At 40.1% G+C, this 25,441-nt stretch overlaps 1 protein-coding gene across 1 annotated transcript in view; it reads right to left on the bottom strand.

Annotated features, from left to right (window-relative positions):
- Positions 1-421: 421 nt before the first annotated feature.
- Positions 422-25,441, bottom strand: part of gcgrb (glucagon receptor b) — a 57,099-nt gene continuing 32,079 nt past the window's right edge. The window contains exons 3-15 of the mRNA XM_039817623.1: positions 13,886-14,036; positions 13,661-13,757; positions 13,447-13,554; positions 12,314-12,402; positions 11,939-12,045; positions 11,185-11,341; positions 9,286-9,445; positions 8,227-8,287; positions 7,948-8,017; positions 5,341-5,429; positions 5,095-5,239; positions 2,498-2,539; positions 422-2,113 (exon numbers count right to left, since the gene is read on the bottom strand). Of these exons, the coding sequence (XP_039673557.1) occupies positions 1,691-2,113; positions 2,498-2,539; positions 5,095-5,239; positions 5,341-5,429; positions 7,948-8,017; positions 8,227-8,287; positions 9,286-9,445; positions 11,185-11,341; positions 11,939-12,045; positions 12,314-12,402; positions 13,447-13,554; positions 13,661-13,757; positions 13,886-13,942 (1,605 nt within the window). The 5' untranslated portion in view covers positions 13,943-14,036 and the 3' untranslated portion in view covers positions 422-1,690. The remainder of the gene's footprint in view (positions 2,114-2,497; positions 2,540-5,094; positions 5,240-5,340; positions 5,430-7,947; positions 8,018-8,226; positions 8,288-9,285; positions 9,446-11,184; positions 11,342-11,938; positions 12,046-12,313; positions 12,403-13,446; positions 13,555-13,660; positions 13,758-13,885; positions 14,037-25,441) is intronic.

The following is a 25,441-nucleotide window of genomic DNA, read 5'->3' as shown; positions in this document are numbered from 1 at the left end:
AGGACTATGGTTAACTGCTCCTCAGATCTCTGCAGGGTAAATTGAGACAGCTAGCTAGACTTCTGTCCAATCTGAGTTTTCACTAGCACAACAATTTTGCACCGGCTCCGTGCGGAGCTTAGCACCACCCATGACGATTGTGATTGGTTTAAAGAAATGCCAATAAACCAGAACACGTTTTTCTCTCCCATCCCGGAATGCTGTGTGGACTAGCCAGACCTTCCTCCACAGCACTGTGGAGGAAGGTCTGGCAAAGCGAGACTAACATCAAAGTAGTCTCGCTTTGCCAGACCATCCACACGCTGCAGGGAGACAAACATGCTCTGGTTTATTGGCTTTTCTTTAAACCAATCACAATCGTCATGGGTGGCGCTAAGCTCCTCACGGAGCAACTGCAAAATAGCCTTGAAAATTAAAAATTCCAACACAAAGAAAGCAGAAGGAAACGGACATGAATCATCGTGAATATAGACTACTTTGTTGTAAACGTGGTGCTTGTTTCAGAATTTTTTTTTTTCATTCATAATGAAATGAAAAACCTTTCTGGCACATAAAATGAATTTTTTCTATTGTGTAGAAAATCACTTTATGTTCTGTGTTTGCCATATTCTACTGTATGATGTTATGAAATAATGTGAGGCTGTAAGGACAATGATTGGAGCAGTATGATGACCATGCTCTGGAGGTACTTCGGTTTATGTACAGCACTAAAAATCACATAAGCCAAATTGCTTTTCATCCAATAAACTATAGAATTTTCTGCATGAAGACAAATGCAAATGCAAATTAAGTCTCCTAAATGCAGGTGCTATGGGCATATTTCTTATTACATATATACACTTAAATATTGTTCCACCCTATATTTCTCCATTGTTCATATACATTCAGTCAGGAAAATCTGTTTCAAAAGGCGAAGGATGGGGTTATTATAGACAAAAAGGGAAGAAGGAATGTGCATGAAAAGGTAGATTGGATGCCTGGTTCGATCCAACTGATTTACTGTAAATCCTATCATGGCTTCTTAGTATTTCCTCGTTTGGCATTGGTCATTTAAAACCCAAATAACTTAAACATTATAGTCTCTCTGAAGATCAAAGCATCAATCCTCTGTCTCAACATTGCAAGCACTGCATGATGACAGTCAGTAATGTTCAATGAATCTTCTTTCATCTTGATATGAGAGACAAGACATCTCGAGTCATGCTTGCTGAAGTCCACATTCTTCTATTTCCTAAAACCACCCAAAAAAAATTCATCATTCAATCATCAAATTCGTCCATTGCTGATGCAAACTTACAAACAACACAAGCACAGCTCACAACGGCAGTAGCAGTACAGATGGAAAGATGTGAGCAGGGTCGGTGGCGAAATGGCAGTCCTCCATGTACGCACATACACACGCACACGCACACACACACACATATACACGCGCACATACACATACACACACGTTTCTTTTTAATTTATGTTATCATTCCTAATGTCTGAAATCAATAAGTGCTTTTTCGCTTAACGTCCCAAAACCAATAAATATTAATCTGCAGCTGGGCAGGTTAAAACATCATGTAGGCCTATGTGTGGGTTGCTCCCACTCAGGCTGTTTTGTTGGCGCATGATAAACACTGATCCGAAACATCGATAAGCACAAACAGTAAGAGTTTTCGTAAAGATGCCTCAGAGCAGTTTGTCTTCATACATTAGTCTCCTCTCCGTCCAGAGGGCATGTGCGGCACTGCACCTTCTCCTCCAGACACGCGTCCTCTGTGGTAGTGGTCACATTACTGCCAACGCCTCGGTGTGGCAGGAAAGACAACTGCAGGGTGTGTCTGCTCTTGGCGGGCCCGCCTTTCCTTGTCCCGTTGCTGTAGGAGACGACTAGTCGGCGGTTGTCCTCCAGTGTGGCGGAGCAGGAGGGGTCTCTGTCAGCCTTGTTGAGGCAAGGTGAGTCACCGCCGAGATCACTGACATTGTTGTCATGGAGATAGGGCAGATTGCCAGTGGCAATACTGCCGCTCTTGATGTGCGGAGTGTGGCTGTGGGTGTGGCGGTACTCCTCATCGATGTCCTTACCCAGCTTCCACCTCTTCCACTTTTTTAGCATCTCTGACTGCACCTGAGGGATGACGGGACAGCAGAGAGAGAGAGAGAGCAGATAGAGGACAGACACATGAAGATTTGTGATGAAGATTAAATAAGACGCTGAGCACTTACTTATGGACTTACTCTCTTGCCAAAGACTATGGCTATATGGACAGATGGATGATGTTGTGCATGTCCCACTTTGTAAACAAAAGTATAAAGTGGAACTTGAACAAAGATGGAGCTTTACGCGATATAAAAGGTCCGATAAAGGCTGGCAACAGGAACACTGATGATGAAAAATGTCTTTATTTAATGTCTTTTTATTTATTGTCTCTACAAAAGGAAAGGAAGGAACTGCCAGAAAGGCAGATATTAAATTAAGGTGGTGCTTGAAATGAAAGCACATCTGTCTCACCTCTTTGTTGACAAAGCAGTACAGGATGGCAACTAGCAAGCCCTGAAAAAGAAAGTGGATTTTAAAAATTTTAGTCACATCAGATACCGGAAAATAAAAAAAACATTTTTTTCATTATAACTCCATGCTATATAAATACTGGGAAATTATCAAAACTCACATCCACAGAGATTCACACAGCTCGTGTTTAGAAACGGTGCCTTTAAACAAGCCCTCAGGACTTCCGTATGTTGTTATCTCACAACTACTATATAGCATATAATTTTGCTAAATGATCACGTGCAGTGCATTCCCCGTCTGCAATGACGGTGCAAAAATGCAGAAAGTGCAGATGCGGAAGACCTGGAAACGTTGACCAATCAGAGCAGACTGGGCATTTTATTGGGGGCTTGAAGAGACATGTATACAGGCATAAAACAGTATGAGAAAAATAATGTTTTTGGAACATTAATGCTTTGTAAACATGTTCTAGAAGAAACCAAAAATACGAGTATAAACTAACAAAATATGAGAGCTTTAAAGGACACAGCTCTAAATATGTTTTCATTTTTTTAATATTATAAACATATATAAATATAACTTACAACCTTTGTGTCATAGAACTCCATTGTTGTCGAAAAAGCAGGTAATTAAAAACCTGTAAAAGAGCTGTACCATATTCCCCACTATGAATTTATGTTATTTGTCACCCAATGCATCAGTACGGGTCCGTTATACCTGTATGAGTTCTTTGGCACAAAGGCTAAGCAATACTTAGTAGTACTTTGTAAGATAAATGCATTGCTAGTTTAGGTCACAACTAATCTTCAGGTGGCGGTAACACACCAAAGAAGGCAGCGATGCACCAACAAAGGCAGGAAAGAAAAAGACTGGTAGCAAGTAAAAATGGATGGAAACAATTGAGGTTTCATATTTTTCTAAACAATTGGCTTTGCAGATGTTTAATGAGGAAGGACATATGTGTTAGACCTCCAGGATCAGGATACACACAGTGCATTTTGGTGAGTGACACTGGACGGTTTACAAGAAAAACTCCACAGGACACCTTTAAATATGTAAGATTTAAATATGCTACTGTTCATTCATCCATTTGTAGATTGGTTTACTCCAGGTCCATGTATTGCTTATTCTCAATGAAAAAGTGCTTTGTAAAACCTTTTACAAAAGAAGAATATGAAATGAATAAATACATTTTAACACTAAATCAGGATAAGTTTCCTTTAATGTACAATATTTCTTATAGATGAATCAAAAGAAATACTCATTTGAGTCAAAATCCCTTTTACAGTTTTTTCCGATTGCTAAACGACAGTGAGCACAACTGGAGTCACATGTGCAAAACTCTAACTACAGTCTGCACAGCAGCAGTTCATGTGGACCAAACTCTAGTTCATTTTTCATTGCTTGAACACAGTTTTCAAAACTCTACACACTTATCCCATGACTTTAACCACAACGTGCACAACACTGTAGATTTACAGCACTTTGTTCAAATGCTAACACACTGCTGTCAAAACTGTTAACCACACATTCAAAACAGAATAGATTTCAGTCTGGTGCCTATCAAACACTGCTGATTGCAATTTTAGCTGAAAGCCTAAGCAAGTGTCTTATTTTAGACTAGTTAGTGAACATATACGGTATTTATACAGAGAAAGCTCAGAAAGTCTTTTTTTGTATACAAACACCAAATAAGAATGAAACAATCATACACTGTACTGTTTGAGAGAAACAGGTAAAAGAGCAAAGATACCAATATTTCCAGGTAAGATGTCTGAGGTTATGTACGCAGCTATAAAAAAAAGTGAAAAACACTATATCTTTACAATAGTCAAACTGTGTTCTTACTGTTTTTCAGAAAGTAATGGAGGTGAAAGAAACACCACATTCATTTGTATTTAGAGATGATGCAGACATCTAATGTGATGAAGAAAACTTGCCACATGATGCTGGAGAGAGGCAGGATTAGTCACACTATTCTTTGTTACTGTTATGTACCTTTAGTTTTTTTTCCCCAGTAATTCCATAAATTACTAGAGACACTTTATTGAAGAAAACTGCTGATTTTCATTCCTTCTTGTTTACCTTATGTAAAAATTGGTATGCTATACAATCTATATTTTTTCCTTAAATAAACTGTTGAGTAGTGTCAAGTCACTCAAATTGTTCGAACTGTAAAGATGAGAAAGTTTGTAATTTCTGTATTGGTGTTTGATGCTAGTGTTTTTACCCTCAGTGTGTTCTGAGTGACAGTGTGTGTTATCTCAGTGAGGCCCGTGCATACTGTTTGAGACGGTGTGTTAAGAGTTGTGTTGCTTTGAATGAGTTTTGCAGGTGATGTGAACTGTTTAGCTCAGGTGACTGTAGGTAGTGCAGACTGTAGTTAGAGTTTTGCACATGTGACTCCAGTTGTGCCCACTGTCGTTTAGCAATCGAAAAAAACTGTAAAGAAACAACAAAAGGCTTACAATTGTTCATGTATGCCTCAGAAAAGAAAAGATAGAGGCATAAAGAGAAAAAACATGGAGAAACATACTAATATTCGAATGTTTGAGGATGTACATGTAAATAAGTTGAATGTTAAGTTGAGCTCTGACCTGGAAAGAGTTGAACAGCAGGTCACAGAAGAGGCGAATGAGGCGCAGCATGGAGCCTTTAGGGACAGACTCGTCAATGACGAAGGTGAAGAGGATGGCGTGAATCCCGAGCAGAGGAATGAGAGTCAGAGTGGATTTTGCTAATCTGGAGAGGAGGAATATTACAAGAAAGCAGAAAGGTTATCCACTGCTCATTTTAGTTACGACCTTTATCAGGTAAGATTCAAGAAACCAGTTAAGTCTCACCTGAACTTGTAGTCAGTGTATCTCATCTGATGAGCTCTGAGTTTAGACATCAGGATTTTGATAATTCGTATGAATATGAAGAAGTTAATCTAAAATGAAGAAGAGAGGGGGAGTTAAATGATCTAAAAAATGATTTTTAGATGACATAATGTGTAAGACAGAGACTCCCGAAAATGCCTTTCTGTGCCCTGTGGGATTTCAACACACACACACATACACATACACACACACACACACACACCACACACACACACACACACACACACACACACACACACACACACACACACACACACAGTGATCTAGTGCAGACCCTCTCCAGTGACAGAGAACATTAATTATTACAGCACTCAAGTTATTACCGAATATTACTTACCAAATTTGGTAACGTGTGTATGTTGTCTTGACAGATGTGTTTGTGTGAATGTGTGTGTGTGTGTGTGTGTGTGTTTGAGTGCACACAAATGCAGTTTATTTAGGTGTGAATATGTATGTGTGAACAATAGCTGAACTGCAGGGTTGTGTTTGGGATTGCTGGAGGATGACATATGAAGTTACACAACTGGAGAGCAACTATTTCAGAGATTAAGATAAAGAGATTTTTTCCACATGGAACAAACTGTGCGACTTAAACAGTCTAGGAAATGTACGGGTTTCAGAATAATTCAGTGTGTCTTTGTGTGTGTGTGTGTGTGTGTGTGTGTGTGTGTGTGTGTGTGTGTGTGTGTGTGTGTGTGTGCGCACGTGCACATGTACGCTTTTGCATGAGGTCACAAAGGTTACTACTGTTAGTGTTACTGTGCACTTGTGATCATAAGTGTTTCCATCCATAAAGTTGTTTGTATCTATGGGAACAAGAGGCAGGAAACACACACAAGGAATTCCACAACTTATTTCTGTGTGTGTGTGTGTGTGTGTGTGTGTGTGTGTGTGTGTGTGTGTGTGTGTGTGTGTGTGTGTGTGTGTGTGTGCGTGTGTGTGTGAGTGTCTGTGTGTGTGTGTCTGTGTGTGTGTGTGTTTGTAGAACACTGAAGATATAGAAATGATAGTTGACATACAATTTAGGGTGTGAATCATTGGGAATTAATTACTTCGATTTCAGTTTCTGAGGTCACATTTTCTCACTATTTTCACTATAATGAAGCTGTTACAAGTTTAAAAGTTAAAAGTTTTTTTTCATACTTTCATCTTTGTAGATTAATCTCCTCAGGCTTATAACTGTTAGTAGAACAAGAAAAACGTGCAAAAGAACAGAACAGGAACTTCAAGCACATTATTGACATAAATGTTTCACAAAAAAAGAGTGCATACTCCCAGCCCATTTTTTCTGATTTATTTGTAAATTAATCAGTGACTTTAATCACTAGGGAAAATTTTGGCTTTTTAACTTTTCAATCATTTTGGCCGTGTTAATAATATTGTCTACATTTTGACAATAACAAGTTGATAATGATTGCATAGCCAATAGACAGTTAGACCCTTAGGGACAAAAATGTCCATTGAAACTTCAAAGTTTTAGTTTTTACTATTTTCCACCAGATTGAGCCATTTTTTATGTTTCCCCTATGGGGCAACTACATGCTATTTTCCTGATTTCCACTCAGGTTATTGCTGCTGTATTATGGAGCATTGCAGTGTTTGATGCTATGCATCAAAATCAATGTTGTTGCCAAAGACATATGTGACACTGTGAAAAAATTAAACTTCCCCATAGCATTTGTACAGATAATAATTACATATTGTTGTTTTTTTTCATAAAAAAACAAACAAAAGTTGCATTATATAACCCAACTGGCATTTTAAAGGGTTACAATTCTGAAAATGGATACATTTGGCATTGGTTAAATATTTAACTTAGTGAAAGTGGAAAATAATAATATATTATTATATCAGCATCTTTTTTTTACAGGGATGCACAAGGGTTAATAGTGTGGTGGACTAAAACTATGAGTCATGTTTTGCTGTATCAGTGTATACTACACTGCAGTAGGAGCCTGAAAGAGTCACGTCACACTCCATCTTCCCCTGGAGATTTAAAATTAGACAAAACACTTGACTGAACATCTGGCTGATTTGATTTTTTTTTTTTTACTGCATAAAATCATAGTTAGATGCTACACTTGACTACACAGAGTTGCTTTCTGTCAACATCATCTAAAGTATTCAGTGGGAAGAGATCCTAATGTTGCAGATGTATAAAAAATGAAAACTTGGAAATTAGGTGTAATTTTAAGGTGAATCAATATGTTCTACATACTTTCACACATGCACCCAAACACAAGCATTTGGTATCTTTCGGTATCTCTATTCACAGCAACATCTGCAAAGACACATTTGGGGAATGTCAGCTGCTGTGTGTGTGTGTGTGTGTGTGTGTGTGTGTGTGTGTGTGTGTGTGTGTGTGTGTGTGTGTGTGTGTGTGTGTGTGTGTGTGTGTGTGTGTGTGTGTGTGTGTGTGTGTGTGTGTGTGTGTTATGTGCATCTGTAGCTCGATCACATGCCAGCACACTCTGGACTTGAACTTCCTTCATTAAATTGTTCAATTGTAGACTGCCAGACAGAGAATATGAGAGTAAGAGACAAACAGACAGATACAGACAGCCTTACCAGATAAGCAAACAGTATAGGAGAACGGATGATCCACCAATATCCCATGTTAATATTCCTCTCCCAGCACCTACACACAAACACACACACACACACACACACACACACACACACACACACACACACACACACACACACACACACACACACACATACGTTTGATTTTGATCTTTTCACTGTATCCAAAGAATCATCACACATTCATACACTATAGTATGAATGAACAGAGAAAAGCTGTTCCATCTAAACTGCCTTTCATGTGATAAAAAAGCAACTTACTCCTCGTTCTCATACAGATATTTCACTGTGATCCACGGCAACACAAATATGAGTGGTGCACCTGAGAATGACAAAGGTAAAAGAAGAAAGTGAACAGAGTCAAACTTTTTAGGACATAAAGTTGTCATTTTACCAGATTAGCGATGATATCATAGATGCTGTGCTCCTGGTAGATCAGTCACTCCAACACTTAATTACATTAATTATTTGCGCTATATATATTCTTTAACCAAGTGATTATGTTGACATGATTCTTTTGTATTATTTAGTATTATTTATGATGGTGACTTTACAATCTCATTATCTCAAGACAAAATATCTATTCTCCTTTAACACGATGACGACTTGATATGAAAATGCTTGCTGCGTGTGCAAAGCAGAATCTAATCCGTTCATGAACCTGGTCTCTTCTGCTGACATGAACTGTCCTGTCGGGCTAGAATGACTCACTAACATCCAATGGACAATCCAGTTAATATTTGTGGCAAGACCATGATTTGTTATCTCCGCTCAGTGAAGCATGAGGAAAACAATATTTACAATCTCAAGATAACTATATAATTAAATTGCTACATCAGAATAACAAGCTGAAAACTTAATATGAGCATCATAAAGTCATTCTTTATTTAGAGACAGACGTTTTCAAGAAAGCAGGTCTGAAATGATAAACCAAAGTGGCTCTTATGGGCTCATGATTGTTTTTTTTATTACATGTCCTGAAGGATTTATACATTTTGGAATTGTGCAAGATACCAATAAATGATAACTGCGCCATCTCCTACTTTTCCTGTCTCTACAATTGCCTGTCCAAACAGCTGCTCTGTATTTTATCATTAATCTGCATGTATGTACTGTACATACCTGTTAACCATATCTGAACTGCTTGACAGACTCTCTTTGCTACTAATGATTGATTTTGGGTCAGAATCCTGTTTACTCTTCTCACTAAATTGACCAATATTTGTCTGTCAGAAAAGCACAAAAAATACAGATTGTGTAATAAGTGTAGCATCATTACGATGTGATTGTCAATCACTGTGTGAGAGTTGTGGTTCTTACCCCAGCCAATGGCCAGATAAATGTAGAAGTACTTCCTCTCACTGAAGACGGTGATGACTAGCAGGCTGTGCAGGTAGATGCCCTCCACCAACAGCCAATAGTTATTGGCCATCACGCTGTACTGCATCATCACCATGGCACCACGGCACCACGTAACAGCCTGAGACACAACAATATGACAAGGGTGGTGGGGATACAAACAATAAGCCAAGGTGAAACTTTTTTTTCTGATGCAAAAGTCGAAAATGTCACCTTAAAGGAGAATTCTGTTCGATTTCAACACATAGATCTGTTGTTTGTAAATTTGGAGTGCTGTCAGTAGCGAGAAAAACGAAAACAATCTGTTTTGCCTACACCGTGTTATCCTCCAGCTAGCAAAAAATATTTTCAAAAATAGGCATATGCTTATTTTTTTAAAGTAAGTGCGGTAGTACAACTAGCAGGAGACAAGTTGTAATTGAGGTAAGTTTGGAGACACTACATTATGTAATCATTAAATTAATAAATATTTTTGTTGTATCTCTTTTCGGTGTTGTAGTTTATAGACGGTCCCTAAGTCTTTCCGTCTCAACACCAGAACTACACAGAGCTGAATTATTACAACTTTTATGCATTTCTTTCACATCTACTGCAGTCAGATTCACTGTGTTCACTCGGAAGGAATCACTTCACATGGGTAGGCACTTGTAATGACATCTCGAACATGTTAAGAGGCTAAAAGCACATTTAAAGTTTGCCCGGTTTCATTCTCCTGGGTTCTAACGCTAGCAGGAGGATAACACGGTGTAGGCAACATGTCTTTCTCGCTACTGACAGCACTCCAAATTTACAAACAACAGAGCTACGTGTTGAAATCGACCGGAATTCTCCTTTAAACCAGATCTCCAAAGGAGTCACAAGTATTCTGCTTTCAGCTCAGTTGAATTGACTCTGCGTTAGGCTGCAGCACAGTACAATGCTCAGCAGTTCAGAGGACAAGGACAGCTGTCCTTCACATGAACTTTTTGATTCTGGCATCCACATATATTTCTTTCTTTGTTCACAATCCTTCACAGCAGTTAAAGGTCCGATGACATGGTGCTCTTTGGATGCTTTTATATAGACCTTAGTGGTCCCCTAATACTGTACCTGAAGTCTCTTTCCCGAAATTCAGCCTTGGTGCAGAATTACAGCCACTAGAGCCAGTCCCACAATGAGCTTTCCTCAGAACATGCCATTTCTGTGTCTGTAGCTATTGAGGAGGAGAGAGGGAGGGGCAAGGTGGAGGGTGGGGGTGTGGCCTTGACCAACTGCCACTTTTCTCGTTTGAAAGCCATGATGTCTCTCTCTCTCATGGGTGGGCCAAATTCTCTGGGCGGGCAAAGCAGAGAAAGGGGAGGTAACCTTGCTCCTTATGACCTCATAACAAGCAAGATTCCAGAACAGCTCATCTGAGCTTTCATTTTCTCAAAGACAGAGCAGGATAACCAGGGCTCGGTTTACACCTATCACCATTTCAAGCCAATTGGGGACCATAGGCAGGCTGGGGGAACACATATTAATGTTAAAAAACCTCATAAAGTGAAATTTTCATGCCATGGGACCTTTAAAGTTTGCCACAGAAAAATACAGATATTCAAGAAATATGGAGTAGTCTTTAAATGTGTCGCAACCCTGTTCCTCATTACTGTTATTTTCATATGCACTTTTCTGCATTTACAATTTATGTTCAAGCAACAGTGCATGACGTAGTGTGATGTTTTACTGCAGTGGAAAGGAAGGGAGTTGCAGTTGAAGTATTGTATTAGAGTTTCTGTTTCCTCTTATGCAAGGAGTCACTTTGATACTTTATTATATTTAACATGTAATGAAAAAAAAATTAAATAATGTTTGTAGTGATTGTTGTGTGTTTGCTCTGACCGGTATGTTGACCCAGGCTTGTGTCTGGGTGTCACTGCTGCTCCTGGGGTCCAGTGTGAGGGTCAGCAGGGCGTCTTTGACCAGGATGGACACGGCTCTCAGGATGAAGGAGGAAAACAGGTTCATGTGGATGTTGTTCCTCATACAGTGGAGCTTCCTGGTGCAGAGGTGACAGTGTGTGATGGCTTTTGACTTGTATATGTTCTATTCATTACTTTGCATGCAGGAACATGACTAAAATGATTATTTTTTTTCCAGTCCTTGCATTTTTTTTGTCTTGCTTTCTTTTATTTTTTTTCAAACTTTTTTTCCACCTTTCATGCATGGCTTCTTTTTCTCTTCCTGTCTGTTCTCTCTTATTGACCCCCTTCCTTCTTATCTTCTTCCTTTCTTTATTTCTCCCTTCCTTCCCTCCTTATTTCCCTAGTTTCCCTCTTTTTCATTGTTCTCCCCCCTTCATTTATTTTCATTCTTCTATAATTTCTTCCTCCTTTGTTCCTTCCTTACTTTTATTATATTTTCCTCATTTCATTCATCACTATTTTTTTATTTCTTTTATTTTCTGTTATTTTTCCCATTGTCATCCCATTCATTCTCCTTTGTTCCTTTCTTCTTGCTTTCCTCAGTCATTTCCTGTATGTTATTGTTCTTCACCCCTTTATTGATAATTCATTTCTTCCTTCCTTCCTTCTTTCTTTTTTCTTCCTTCTTTTTCTTTCCACCCCCAACCGTTTACTCCTTGTACATGTTGTACCTGAAGGTGATGAGGATTCCAAGGGCCATTAGCAGAGCTCCCAGGGAGAGCGAGTAGCCCACTGTATACATGATCCGCAGCTGACTGAGGATGCGGCCATACTGGTGCTGCAGAACCAACATGAGGGGCTGAGTCAGTTACTTCCATGCATTGCCTTCATACACATCTACCTGCCTATCCACCCACACACTCAGTGTAGATTAAACCTGGCACAAAAATTTTCCTAAACAGTATTGAACAGATAGGAGGATTTTCACACGCTGAGTCACCACTCCAAGCAGCTTTCAAACATGGGAACTGTTATCTCACAAGCCAGGCCTGATCCACTTACACACACACACACACACACACAAACACTCTAATGTATACACACACCTCATCAGGGTCGGCCTCACATTCGCTGGTATTCTTTGGCGCCCATTGACCATCTTCACTGCAGACTCTGTAGACCACACCCTGCTGAACTGTTCATGCAGAGGCACAGATTATGAGATTGTATATTAGGATGACATGTGACATGGATCCTGAACTGTCCAGATACCGTATATACACAAATCTCAATCTACACACAACAATACAGTGAGAAATCTTATCCCATTTTGCTACAGTTTCCAGTTGAAACGGTGAGCCACGGGCTTTAAAGGTACTTTTTCTCTTGTTTGGTGGGTGTGTCAGAGGTGTTAAAAAGGCAGTGCGCTTGCAAACACGACAGGGTGCAGCAATGTTTCAGTTTAAATAAACATTTTGCTACGCTTTAGTTTTCACCCCAGGAAAGTCTCAAAAAGCTCCACAGGACAGGTGTGCTGCTCCCGGAGAAAGTGTGAAGTTTTGATACCACTCTTAAATTGATAGTATAGAGAGAGTGATAGCTGACTAATGACTAATATGTGGCATTCACACACAATAAATGCATCATGCACTCACTGAAACCACGGTACACACTATTCAGTACAGCATTCATCCAACAGATGGTTTCTTTCATCCCACTGAATGGCAAGGACATATACAGTATTAAGAGCTGCATTGCCATTGCAAAGCATTTTCCATTAAATCCACAACAACTTTAATGAAGCAATCTTCAAAAAAGCTCTTTCTCTGAAGTTTTACTCTCACATCATGAGGCACCGTATCCATGTATTTCTCAAACGAACTGACGTCAGTGCTTCAACTCAACAAGTGGGACGAGGCCTACCTACAGTAGCAGTTTAGAAAAACTCTAATATCCAGTACTGTACTTCTCATGAAGGTGTGTTGGAGAGGAGCTCCAATTTGGGAGAAAAAGGGATAGTTTCTGCACACAGCTCTGGGAAGTAATATCTATACTTATCGTTTACATTTCCGACATTGTGTATATTTGTTTTTTGCACCTTAACTGATAATCTTTATTGTTTAGATTTTGTTCATTTGCACTCCATATATTTGCAATCTTTCCCACTTTGTACTGACTGCTGCACAATAAGTTCCCCCTGGGATAAATACAGTTTATCTCATCTTATCATAACACACACCTTTATGGTACCATGGCAGGAACCATGGGCAGGAGACATTGACAATGGTTCCTGGGAGTCCATCAGGCCAGCAGGCGTACAGGTCAAAGGCCCTGTTACACACCAGCCCTGCAATAAAGATCAGATCTTTGAAATTTAGCTTTTGGCTTATAGTAGTTCAGGCTTCATTCTCCTGCATGCATCTCTCTTTCATCCTGGGAGAAGAGGGGCTCACCTGTGGCGGGGGGTGTGGCGTTGAGGTAGTCCAGGCATTGGTTTCTGAAGCTGCTCCACTGCTCCTTCACAAGCTCCAGGGAGTTAGTACAGGAGACCTGAAGAAGGACGAAACTTTCTGAAGCTTCATCGCAGCCCCATCATCTAGCTCAAAGACACGTGTGTGTGTGTGTGTGTGTGTGTGTGTGTGTGCATGTGAAAAAGAGAGTGAGGCCGTGAGTCGTACCTTTGTTGCAGAGTTGCAGAGCATAAGCAAGGCGAAGAGGAGACACACCTGGGACATCCCACTGATGCTGGGAGGATGGGGGTCAGTGGGGACCAAAACACAGAGGAGGTCTGACACATGAGGCGGTCTCGGCCCTATCTCACTGTGTGACCTACACACACAATATGAAGGAGCTTGTTAGTAGGAACAAAGTGTGTGTCTGTGTGTGTTGGGGATTGTTTCAACTGCAACTGAAAGAGAGATGGAGTGAAAAAATTAAGCTATAAAGAAACAATGGACAGACAAAACAAGCAACAATCAGTAATATAATGACAGCTTCTCTTTTTTTACACTCACAACACACATGTGCTTACACACATCACAGCTTTAAGATGAAAACCATGTACCTCCACAATGCCAGCCAATAATGAACAAATATCTTGAGCTCATCCAATTGGTTTAATTACTGTAACACAAGAGCCTATAGAAAAGCTCATAGGATGCCTCACAGCAATGAAAAAACAACATTGTCATTTATACAAGCTAACTGTATAGTTCACATATAGCACTTATCTCTAAACATTTACTGTGAAATTGCAGCACAAAAGCATTAATCATGTGATTGGATAATGGGATAATGGGATATGACAGCAAGGGGAAGTGGGTCAGAGGCAAAGATAGTGTCTTCCTGGAGACGAGATATGTCCTTTCAGTTACAGATGTTTGTATGTGTGCGTTTGTCTGCGCTTAGCCTTATGTCTAGAACACCTTATTGGGGGCAAAGTCCCCATAGTGATTCTACTTATTATACATCTTTCCTGTGCCATGGGAGTCTATGGCAGCCCATAGAACCATACAGTAAATAGTTGTGAAATTTGGCACATTGATTTGGGACAGTCGTTTTAGGTCTGCACCAAAGGCAGTCTAGCGCCACCAATGGGTCAAAGTTGGCTTTGCATCCATGCGATTAACACAGGTCACAGAATTTGTCCGATTTTCACGAAACTTGGCGCAGATGATCTTCAGACCGTACCTCACAAAAGTCAAACACAAAAGTGATATTCGGAAGTGTTTGCCTGTCACAGCCAATCAAAATCGACACCAAAAGGAAGTGAACTCATATCTCGGCAAGTCTTTCACGTATCAATACCAATCTTAGTACATAGGTACAGGGCCCAATTAGGAAGAGGCTCAAGACATTTGGTGACCTAGACCTATAGAGGGCGCTGTAATTAACTAAATTACGTTTTGGCCTATAACGTTTGATGTGTTTGGAATTAAAAAAGCCGCGCAAAAGTTAATCCATTGAGTATTGATATTAGAAAGTCTTTGCCCATCACAGCCAATCAAAATTGACGGCGAAGCCACTAAACAGGATGTAAACTCATATCTCGGGGAGGCTTTCACGTATCAAAACCAATCTCAATACTTGGACTCATGACCCAGGTAGGAGGAGGCTCAAAAAATTTTGTGACTTTTGACCACTATGGGGATGCTATAATTACAGGAAGTAGGCTCATATCTCAGCAACGCTTACACATATCGAAATCAAACTTGGTACAGGGACTTGGCACTTGATTGTGAGAACGCACAAGGGCACTGGTGTAATTTGGCCTCAAGGGGCACTGTAAGAAAGTAAATGAGCTGATATATCAGCCATTCTTTATCCAATTGCCATCAAAGTTGCTGTGAGTGCTTGCTCATGCGATGGCAACGCCATTCCTGCTAGTGTACTGCTTGGCCCCTTCATTGCTGCTTGCAGCTATATTTATTATTTGGAATACCTGTTAAATAATTGACAATAAAATCCACAACATTAGTGTGTGTGTGTGTGTGTGTGTGTGTGTGTGTGTGTGTGTGTGTGTGTGTGTGTGTGTGTGTGTTGGTTTTGATGGCCGGTGCATTTTGTGAGGCACCAGTTGACCGTTTTCATCCATGAAGTTGGAGAACAAAACGAAATCTGAAACGTTTCTGCAAAAAACACCTGGACAATGAAACCATTTTTGGCTAAAACGTTTCAAATTCCACTCTGTTCCAGTCTCTGTGCTTCTTTGAAGTGCTGCTGCTGCTGGTGCTGATGATGATGATGATCATGATGATGCATTTGCATCAAGCAATGTGTGTGAATGTGTTTCTGACCATGGTACTGACTTGCTGTACCTTAACAGATATCTAAGTCAAACATCAGTAGCCTGTCATGGTATCACAGCACACATTCGGACTTCACACAACAATACAGTAAGTTGCAGTTGTTTTCTCTCCCTGCTAAAGACCCTTTATCTTGTGGTGTTACAGTAACAACCATCCTCAGATCACATGCAGCTCTTATCGACTAAGCAGCAAAGCCAAGAGCAGAAGGACAGACAGACAGTTTACATGCTCCTGCAGGCAGATTTTCATGTTATCTCCATGTTTGGTACACAATCTGTAAGATTAATATTCTAAATTTTTCTTATTCTCAACAAATCCCATAAAAAGAGCACAACCAACAATGATTAGATTTAAGATTAAAGAAGTATTGTCTGTGTATCCAAAGCCTCTATTGTTGTCCAAAGTCACGTCAGTGATCCACATTGCAGGACTTTAAATGTTCTTTCATTATGATGAACACAGGCACTGCAGTTAATTTAGAGTCAATCCCACATACACCGCCACTCCTGCTGCTGTAAACACTTACTAGAGCATGTATTATGCAAGCATGTATTCATTGGCAGATAAATTCACTATTTACTTCTGTTTGAGTAACTTTTGGCAAGACCTACAGTGCCCAACTGTTTCAGGTAATTACTGAGCCTTTTTTTAAAAGTGACACTAAAAAAAATAAAAGTAGGAACTAATGGGCTTGGTGCTGAGAGCAACTACAGGCTGAAAAAGACAGAGAGTGTTGGGAGACACACATTGGCACACGACGAGGATCGGTAAGTTCCGGGGGTGAGTATTTTTTTTATAAACACTTCATTTCCTGCCTTCTGGTAAATTTGGCATTGGCATTGGTGTTTTTTTTATTTGATTTGACTAGTGCAGTGCCCATTTGGGAGCGCGAGACTGTTCGGAATGGGACGATTGCTTGCTTCCCAGTATTTATTTAAGATTTCACAAAATGCAGTTATAAAACGCTTGGTTCCCAGTATTGCTGCATGCAGCATTTTTGGATTGTTGGTTCAAAGTGTTCTCAAGAACAACTCATCCAATGGTAAATGGTAAATGTACTGCATTTATGTAAAGCCTTTCTACCTTACCGCACAAAGCGCTTTAAAATTTGCCTCTCATTCACCCATTCACATACACCGATGGTGGCGGAGCTGCCATACAAGGTGCTGGCCCACTACATGACGCACCCGTAGGCTCGCCCCTGCTTGTGACAGGGAGAGGTCCTTATGAATAAAATAATCAATTCTTAGTCGGGTCCTTTTGATCCAACATGTATTTTTGGGTTAAATAGTATCTTTGTGCTGGGCATATGAGAGCATTTGTGTGTGTGTGTGTCTGTGTGAAGATGTGTGCCGCTGGCAGCGTCTGTGTGTCGGTTTTTAGTTAACCACAATGCTGAGAAGAGGACAGCACATGATCACAGGATTGTCTCAAACTGAGCCTTATCGACCTCACAGGCAGGTTTTACATTACACACACACACACACAGAGACTCCAGCATGCTGTGGAATGAGGATATCCTTCTGCCTTTTCCAGCCTGTGTAAATCTCTGTTTCCAGGGTAGTAGCACCTCAGGTTTATAAGGCCAGTATTTAAATCCTCTTCCAAAAGTTTAGCAGTTTGCTTTTGGGTGAACTGTATCAAATGTATAAATGTAATCTTTATATGTTCAAAATGTCACCTTTGTCCAGAGGGGTTAGTAGTAGATTTTTTAAGGCCCGAGAGGCTGTGACTACGGTGGCCGACAGGGGCAAACGCACTGCAACTTAATGAAACACGCAAATAGACAAAACACAAGCAAATTAAGAAAACATTTTCATTTATTTGACAACACATGCGCAGCATTCAGCAAACACGCAGCAAATACACACAACACAACCAAATACACAAACGTGCTGCAAATACAGAAACAATGTAAAAGAAAAGCACACAATCCTGGAAAACAAATGCAACCAAAAGAAATGCTGCATATTACACAACGGAAGTTCTCCAGGCTTCTAAGGGGAGCGCTAAGTGGAACCGCTTGATTATCGACCCCACAGGGAGAGCGCGCTCTGCCTTCAGACACATCTTTGCTGATTGGGTATCACCTGTGACCTGAGCCAATAAACTAGAGACACACCCACCAAACGAGAGAAAACATATCTCACATAGACTTAATATTTAGTCTATGATCTCAAAGCAGTTGCACACCGTTTCACAACGGTGCACACCGTTCTGAGATTGAACGTGCCCCGGCTCGCTCGCTCACTCTCTCTCTCTCTCTCTCTCTCTCTCTTCTCTCTGTCTCTCTGTCTCTCTGTCTCTCTCTCAGCGGGGTCGAAAATCAAGCTGTTCCACTTAGCGCTGCCCCTAAAGGCCTGGAGAACTTCCGATGTGTAAACTGGATGCAGCGTTTTTTTTTTGTTGCATTGGTTTTCAGGGATTGTGTGCTTTTCTTTTGCATTGTTTCTGTTTTCAGAGTTTGTGTGCTTTTCTTTTTGCATAATTTCTATATTTGCAGCGCTTTCTGTATTTGGTTGTGTTGTGTGTATTTGCAGCGCGTTTGCTAAATGCTGCGCATGTGTTAAATAATGAAAATGTTTTCTTAATTTGCTTGTGTTTTGTCTATTTGCGTGTATTTCATTAAGTTGCAGTGCGTTTGCCCCTGTTGGCCACCGTATATGACACAACACAAATCTTTTGGTGGAAGTAAAAACATTACTTAAAATCGGTGTTAGTTTTTACGCCAATAGTCATGCTACAATAGTAGATGTTTCTAGTGCTTTTCAAGCTGTGGTTTGAATAATGTATAATAATAATAATAATAATAATAATATACTTTTTTATTTATACTCACCTTTCTTTGAACTTTACTGAGCCAATTCTAACATCCTTCTTCTAAATATTTTTCATGACAATTCAGTGGAAAATCCTCTGTCTCCGTGCCCTATAATCATATGATAAATATACAGAGCTGTGTATTTGTGTGTGTGTTATCAAGAAGAAACACAAAGCTAGAGATAAGTCTGTGTGAGTCACAGCTTTTTCCTTTGAAATATTACTGTATATTGCGCTGTTCATGTAAATCAAAATACATGACCGTCATACACAGGTCACTCTCTTTCTAGGTATTTTTTTTTTTTTTTTGTGTGTTGTGTTGTGTGTGTGTGTGTGTGTGTGTTTTATTTTATTTTTATTATTAATGTCACTGTAACATTTACATCTCCCAAGAGATATTTGCTTAAACGGACTGAGTGTAAGCTATTGTTTGCATTGTACATACACATACATACACACACACACACACACACACACACACACACACACACACACACACACACACACACACACACACACACACATATACATGTGTTTTCCCTTCTTTCTCTAGGGAAGAAAGAGGTGGCACTTTAAGCTCATAATGCATATTATCAACAGATGAGGCTGCGGCAGCCTTCTGCTCTCCTCCATAAACTAATGAATGAAACATTCCTGACAACAATACTGCACTTGAGTCATTAGCACCCTGCGGAGTGCATCAACAATGTCAGTCTGTCAGTCTCTTTCATTCATATTTGTCATCCTCTTCACAAGCTCAGAGTATACCTCCTTTTATTTTCTCTGGCAGCTCGTATCCGTGTGTCAGAAGTAAGACCGTGCCTCTCTCCTCCCACACATTTCATTTGCAGTAAGTGCACAATATGTATGTATGTTCTGGGGGAAAACAGGGGGACAGAGCAGGAAGGAGAGGCAGAAGGAAGTAGAGTGGAAATGTGTGACACAAAATCATTATAAGTATGTAAGTAAAACTACTTATCACACATAATGGGTCCTCAAATGATCAAATGGCCGATAATTAAGATTATCAGGAAAACAAACCTTTCCCCATTATCAGTAAGGTTATCATTAAGGTTATGATCATGCCACCCATTACGAGCGCCTCCCAATTGTGTTGTTTAAATTAATAAGCCTCTATGTGATGAGGAGTGGGTAATTAGGCAAAGTATGGAGGGTATGTAGGTGGTAACAGAGACAGGAGTGCAGTGCTGTTATGGAGCTAAACAGAGCTGTAATTATGTTGTTTCTGCCTCGGTGAGCCGCTCTACCCACATGGAGACTGACAGCCAACTGCTCTGAAGCACCAATATCATGACGTCTTCTCTCTTACTTTATTTTAATTTGTTTCTTTATTGCTTAGGCCGGCTACACACTGGCTGCGTGGCGTGAGCATGTCAGCTGCGTGGCGTGTCCGTTTATATTTCGGCTTCCATGTTAACAGGTTAGAGCTTACACACTGCCTGCGTGACACGCGCGTCTCGAGTCGTGCCGAAAACGTGTGCATGCTAGAAATAGAACGACGCCTATTTTTCACGCGACACGCAAGCGTGTTGGAAGCGTTTCCAGGCAAAATAGAATAGGAAAAGATGTTTACATGCCATTTTGACACAAATACATATTAATAAATGACATGTTGATGTTTGAAAGTCTCTAGGTTTTGATATAAATGCAGATTTACATTTAATTTAAATATTGTAATTGTAATAATGCTTTCTAATATTGCACCTGTCAATACAGAACGAAATATTCTGTAGCCTATTTTGCCGTCAATGCTGCCGACATTGTCTTTGCTGTAATCAAATCAGTATATATTCATGTTTAACATGGTATTTCATTTTATCAATGGGAAACATACATGTGTACAGACAAGGCTAGCAGCAACAGCAGGGCTGCGTCAGACATGTTTCTGGTGTGCAAAGACACAGAAAAATCCACGCAGCCGCCATGCAGCTGACACGCAACAGAAACACCACAGAAACGCCACGCAACCAGTGTGTAGCCGGTCTTACTGTTACGACCCCTCCCTTTTCTGCCTGCTGTTGGCTAATTGGTGGACACCTGGGTAGGCCTCAACCAAGACTATTTATACAAGTCATGTCTCATTGTTCCCTCTCTGCATTCTCCTTCTCTTAGGCTCCACATCTCCTGGTTTGGATTTGTTTCACCTGTTCTGTTGCAGTCTTCATTTATCTTTCACTCACCCACACACCACGCACATTACTGATACCATTGATTCCACACCTGTTATGATTCTTTTGTTATTAGTTATCTTGTTTATTTAACAATAAACAATTAATTGGCACTTTAACCTGTCTGGTCTCCACTTTTTGTCACATGCGTTGAGCCGGTTTGTTTGACACACTTTCTGGCCGCCCATTTTAAACTATATGCTGTTTGGACATAATTCAACTTTTAAAGGGTTTGTTCACCCAAATTACTTATTATACTAAATTTGTGTTTTTTTTTTATATGTTTACTAGTTGTATAGGTATTTGCCACATGGGTAAGGCTTTGCCATTATTTTTCCCTTTAGTTATTATTAAGGTTGGAGCTCTTATTTTGAAGGTGAAATGTCAATGTGTCTTCCAAGTGAAGAACATTACTGTGTTTGTTGCTAATAAAGGCACTTGATTAGTCAGTATTTAGCTTCATATTGAGTGAACTGACCCTTAAAATATATCACTCACAGACACACACACACACATTGATGAAGCCATGTACACACATATGTTTTTATGTTGTTAAAGGTCCCCCATACAGCTTTTTGTTCAGGTTTCTGTCCTCTTGATTGACAGTAGTTTAGGCAGATCAGGTGTACTTGGCTAGTGACAGTCACAAGAGTGTGCGTTTGTGTGTTCATGCATGCATGCATGCAAGCAAGCATGTGAAGCTCTGTGTTATGATTAACTGAGGTAGGTGATGGAGGTGACCCCAGAATCTGCTCCTTCAGCAGTTGTTATGCTTCACAAACTGAGCAAGAGCCATCAATTGTTTTCTTTTCATCTCTCTCTGTCTCTCTTCCTCTCATGATAGGTTCTCCTTGTCCTTTCCCCACTCTTCAATGTTATACCTCTCCAACCATTCAGAAGCAAACTGGCTTGTCAGAAGTGGAAGAAAAATACCATCAGAAAAAGCAGAGAATGCAGCCCTATTCCCTTCCTTATTTATTTTGTCTTCTCGAGGGAGAATTGTCTGACCATCTTGTTTCCTGTCTCATATGGGAAGGTCAGTTTAGTGGGAAACACACAGAGATAGTAGATGAGGGTCTGACAGAGAAAAGCTTCAGTCCTATGTCTTTTAGAAGTGCCTCAGATAGCTGATTAATAGTTCATGCAAAGCTGCTCTCCTGTTCCATACGTCCCTTGACTCTGCAAACTCATAGTGGTACTTCGGCACCATGCAAGAACTCTGTGACCTGCACTGTTTTGTGTGTCAGCCTGTAACATCCAATTGAGAGGTTTAAGTGTTTTCACTGCATGTAGAAAACACATCAGCTTGCTGCTTCATAGTTCTCATATTAAAATAGTGGAGAAAGTTTGGCTACCAGCACTGATATAATTCGCAAATCATCACCACTTTCACTTAGGAGACATCTGGGTTGGAATGAAGTTTGAATGCTGCCGAGCTGACTGGCAGATGGTCCAAGCAGTTTTGAGCTGACTACTTCCAGGCGGTATTTCTGTCCGATAAGATGAAATCATGGCAACGCTGCAACTGAAGTGTCCAGCGGTGGGTGTGGATGAACCCAGCGGCGTCCAGATGAGCGTCGTAAAAGTTGTGTGTGAACGTGAGAAGTGTGCGAAGGAAGGAGAGAGGGAGATAGAGAGAGAGAGAGGGACAGCACATGGGAAGAAGAAGGCTTGGCCAGTACATACCATTCTCAGTGTCCCATGGAGAATGCCAAGAGCCAGACCCTAAATTCTCAGCCATGTGCTCCCTGGACTCCTCCATAAAAAATGCTTCACTTATACCACTGATATCCTGCTCACTATATATTGTCCTTCAGCCTCGCATTGTCCCACACACACCCTCTCTCCTATGGAAACAAATGACACCACATTCCGCTGCCAGCTTACACTCAAACAATACTTACACAACCATCAGCAAGAAAACGAATAAGCTTGTTATCCAAAATATATTCATCAGCATCTGAGATATTGTACTTGACAATGGTGGCCAAGTTACTTGAAAAATGTAATCAATTACTCATACTTATAAAAACAAATTATGCTACTTTGGTAAGTACGCACCACAGTGACCAAACATTGAGGAAAACGGTGCACAAAACTACACGTCAGCTATTACCAAAATAAGAAAGCAAACAGCATGAAGCTAATAAAACTGTACCACTGTTCCTGATCCATAGCTCGGTTTCCATAACTCGGCTGTGCATGTGTGCACCTGCATACATACCTGCATGTGTGGTGTTTAAAGGAATAACTAAAGACAATCATGGCATCACAATTGTGGCCATTCTCTGGTTCGCCTGACCAACAGAAAGAAACTGAAAAATGCTGAGTCAATATTTGGAAAAGTGTAATCAGTAATATAATCATAGCAATTCATAATAAAGGTTCCATTTAGTGCATAGATTTTCTTTATTGTGTTTCATTAAAATGTCTGATATCCATTCAAATATGTCTTTTGGAAATTATTGTGATATTGCCATCTCAATTGTGTGCAATTATTCTGAGTTGTGAAAATTACAGTGGCCAGGGCAAACGTGATACAATGGCCCAAAACACTTTCATTAGTAAAAACATTTAGAAACCAGCTTTAGAAACCATAAAAAAATCAAAAACACATACAACTAAATTGTGCTGCAATTGAAAAAACATGCTACAGAAAGCCAAAACAAGCTGCAAATACAGAAAAAAAATGCAAAGTAAAAAACCACACAGACCACAAAAACACATGCACAAGAGAAACGCTGCAAATACAGAAATGATTCAAAGAAAACACAGTATGCAGGCATGAGTTTCTCTGTTCTGAACTCCAGCGGCTTATCATCTGCTTCTATTAGCCTACTGCTTTAATGAGGGTTGACTTAATAGCTCCTACTTATTTATTTATTTTTATTTAACCTTTATTTATTCAGGGGAGGTTCACTGAGAGGCAGCCTCTCTTTTTCAGGAACGCCCTGATCACATTCACACAGTTGCACACATTCACACCTGGAAGCTGCCCAGCACAACCACAGTCTGATCTGCTGGCCACTGAGCAGCTCCACTGGAGCGGTTGGGGTTAAGGGCCTTGCTCAAGGGCACCTCAGTGGTATTAATGAGGGAGGGACAAGCGCTGCTCTTTCACTTTCCCCACCCAGATTTGATCCTGTTGGTCTGGGGATTGAACCGACGACCTCCCGGTCACAAGCTCTCTTCTCATAAGCGCAATGTTCTATTATGTAGTCCATCTACTATTTGAAGTGATGTCTTCACTGCTGCTGCACACCCACAATCTATTCTTGACCTCATATCGCTCCATAAGTGTCAATTTATGTCTTTTTTGGCATTTCATTGCTAAGTGTTTGATATGTTCTTTCCATATATATTTCAGGTAGGCCTACTTAAATTCAGATATCCTCTCCATGGGCTGACCATATAGGCCTGTTTTTAGGGCCATCCACACCAAAACACTATAACGATGTGAGCATCCAAACTGATGAACAATTATTGGCAGCAAGCACATACATAATATACACTAAAACAGCAGACGTAAGATTACAGGAATGTCAGTAGTAATATCCTACATATTCATGAACTCTGGTCCATTTTATCAACCTAAACATAAGGTCATTATCTACTGGCAGACCTGTATGCTGCCGACACTGATGAGGGTGAATGCAACCTGCACCCTCCAATCAATCCCCTCAAAATAAACTGGCAAAAAACACACAAACAAACAGCCTAAAACAGCAGATGCATTACCCTGACTGGAAAAAAAATCGGCCAGTTTTCTTTTATTGTCATGAAGCTATAGAACATGGTTTCAAGGCAAGCTTCACATTTCTCCATGCCTTCGCAACCATGGCTTCGTTACCCTGCAGATTTGAGCTAACTGCATTCAAACTCCGGGAAATTTCACAGAAATGAAACTGAACAAAACCTTTGCCTTGAAATATAATTGTATTGTTCGAGGTTGACGTGAGTGCCTTCGCCATAGTTACCATGACTCACACACCTCTTTATGGGATTGAAAACATTCAGTGGATGACTTTGTAAGCATGTTAAAGTTCAGAATCCATTGGAAATGTTTTAAATGTGTATTCTGAGCAGTCACTGTCATATCCTGTTTCATATTGCAGTCTCTATACATACTATATTTTGATCTACTTTTACCAGTACTGTATTGCCCTTGTTTTTGTTTTGTTTTTACTTGCATTTGCTATTATTTTTATTGCTTTTTATTTTCCTTGGAAAGCACTTTGTGACTTTCTTGAAAAGTGCTATACGAATATATATGTTTTGCAATATTATTATTATTGTTATTATTATTATTACTACAATAAACAAGCTAATATTCCACATTTGAGAATCCCGATCACTATGGTACTGAAACACTGTCGCTGCAATCACTTTTATGTTTCAGGAAAGATTGTTGTTTGAG

Source organism: Perca fluviatilis, chromosome 1 (genome assembly GCF_010015445.1).
Source record: "Perca fluviatilis chromosome 1, GENO_Pfluv_1.0, whole genome shotgun sequence".
Lineage (NCBI taxonomy): Eukaryota > Metazoa > Chordata > Actinopteri > Perciformes > Percidae > Perca > Perca fluviatilis.
The sequence above is the reverse complement of the archived record's forward strand: the minus strand, read 5'-3'. Positions and strand labels throughout refer to the sequence as shown.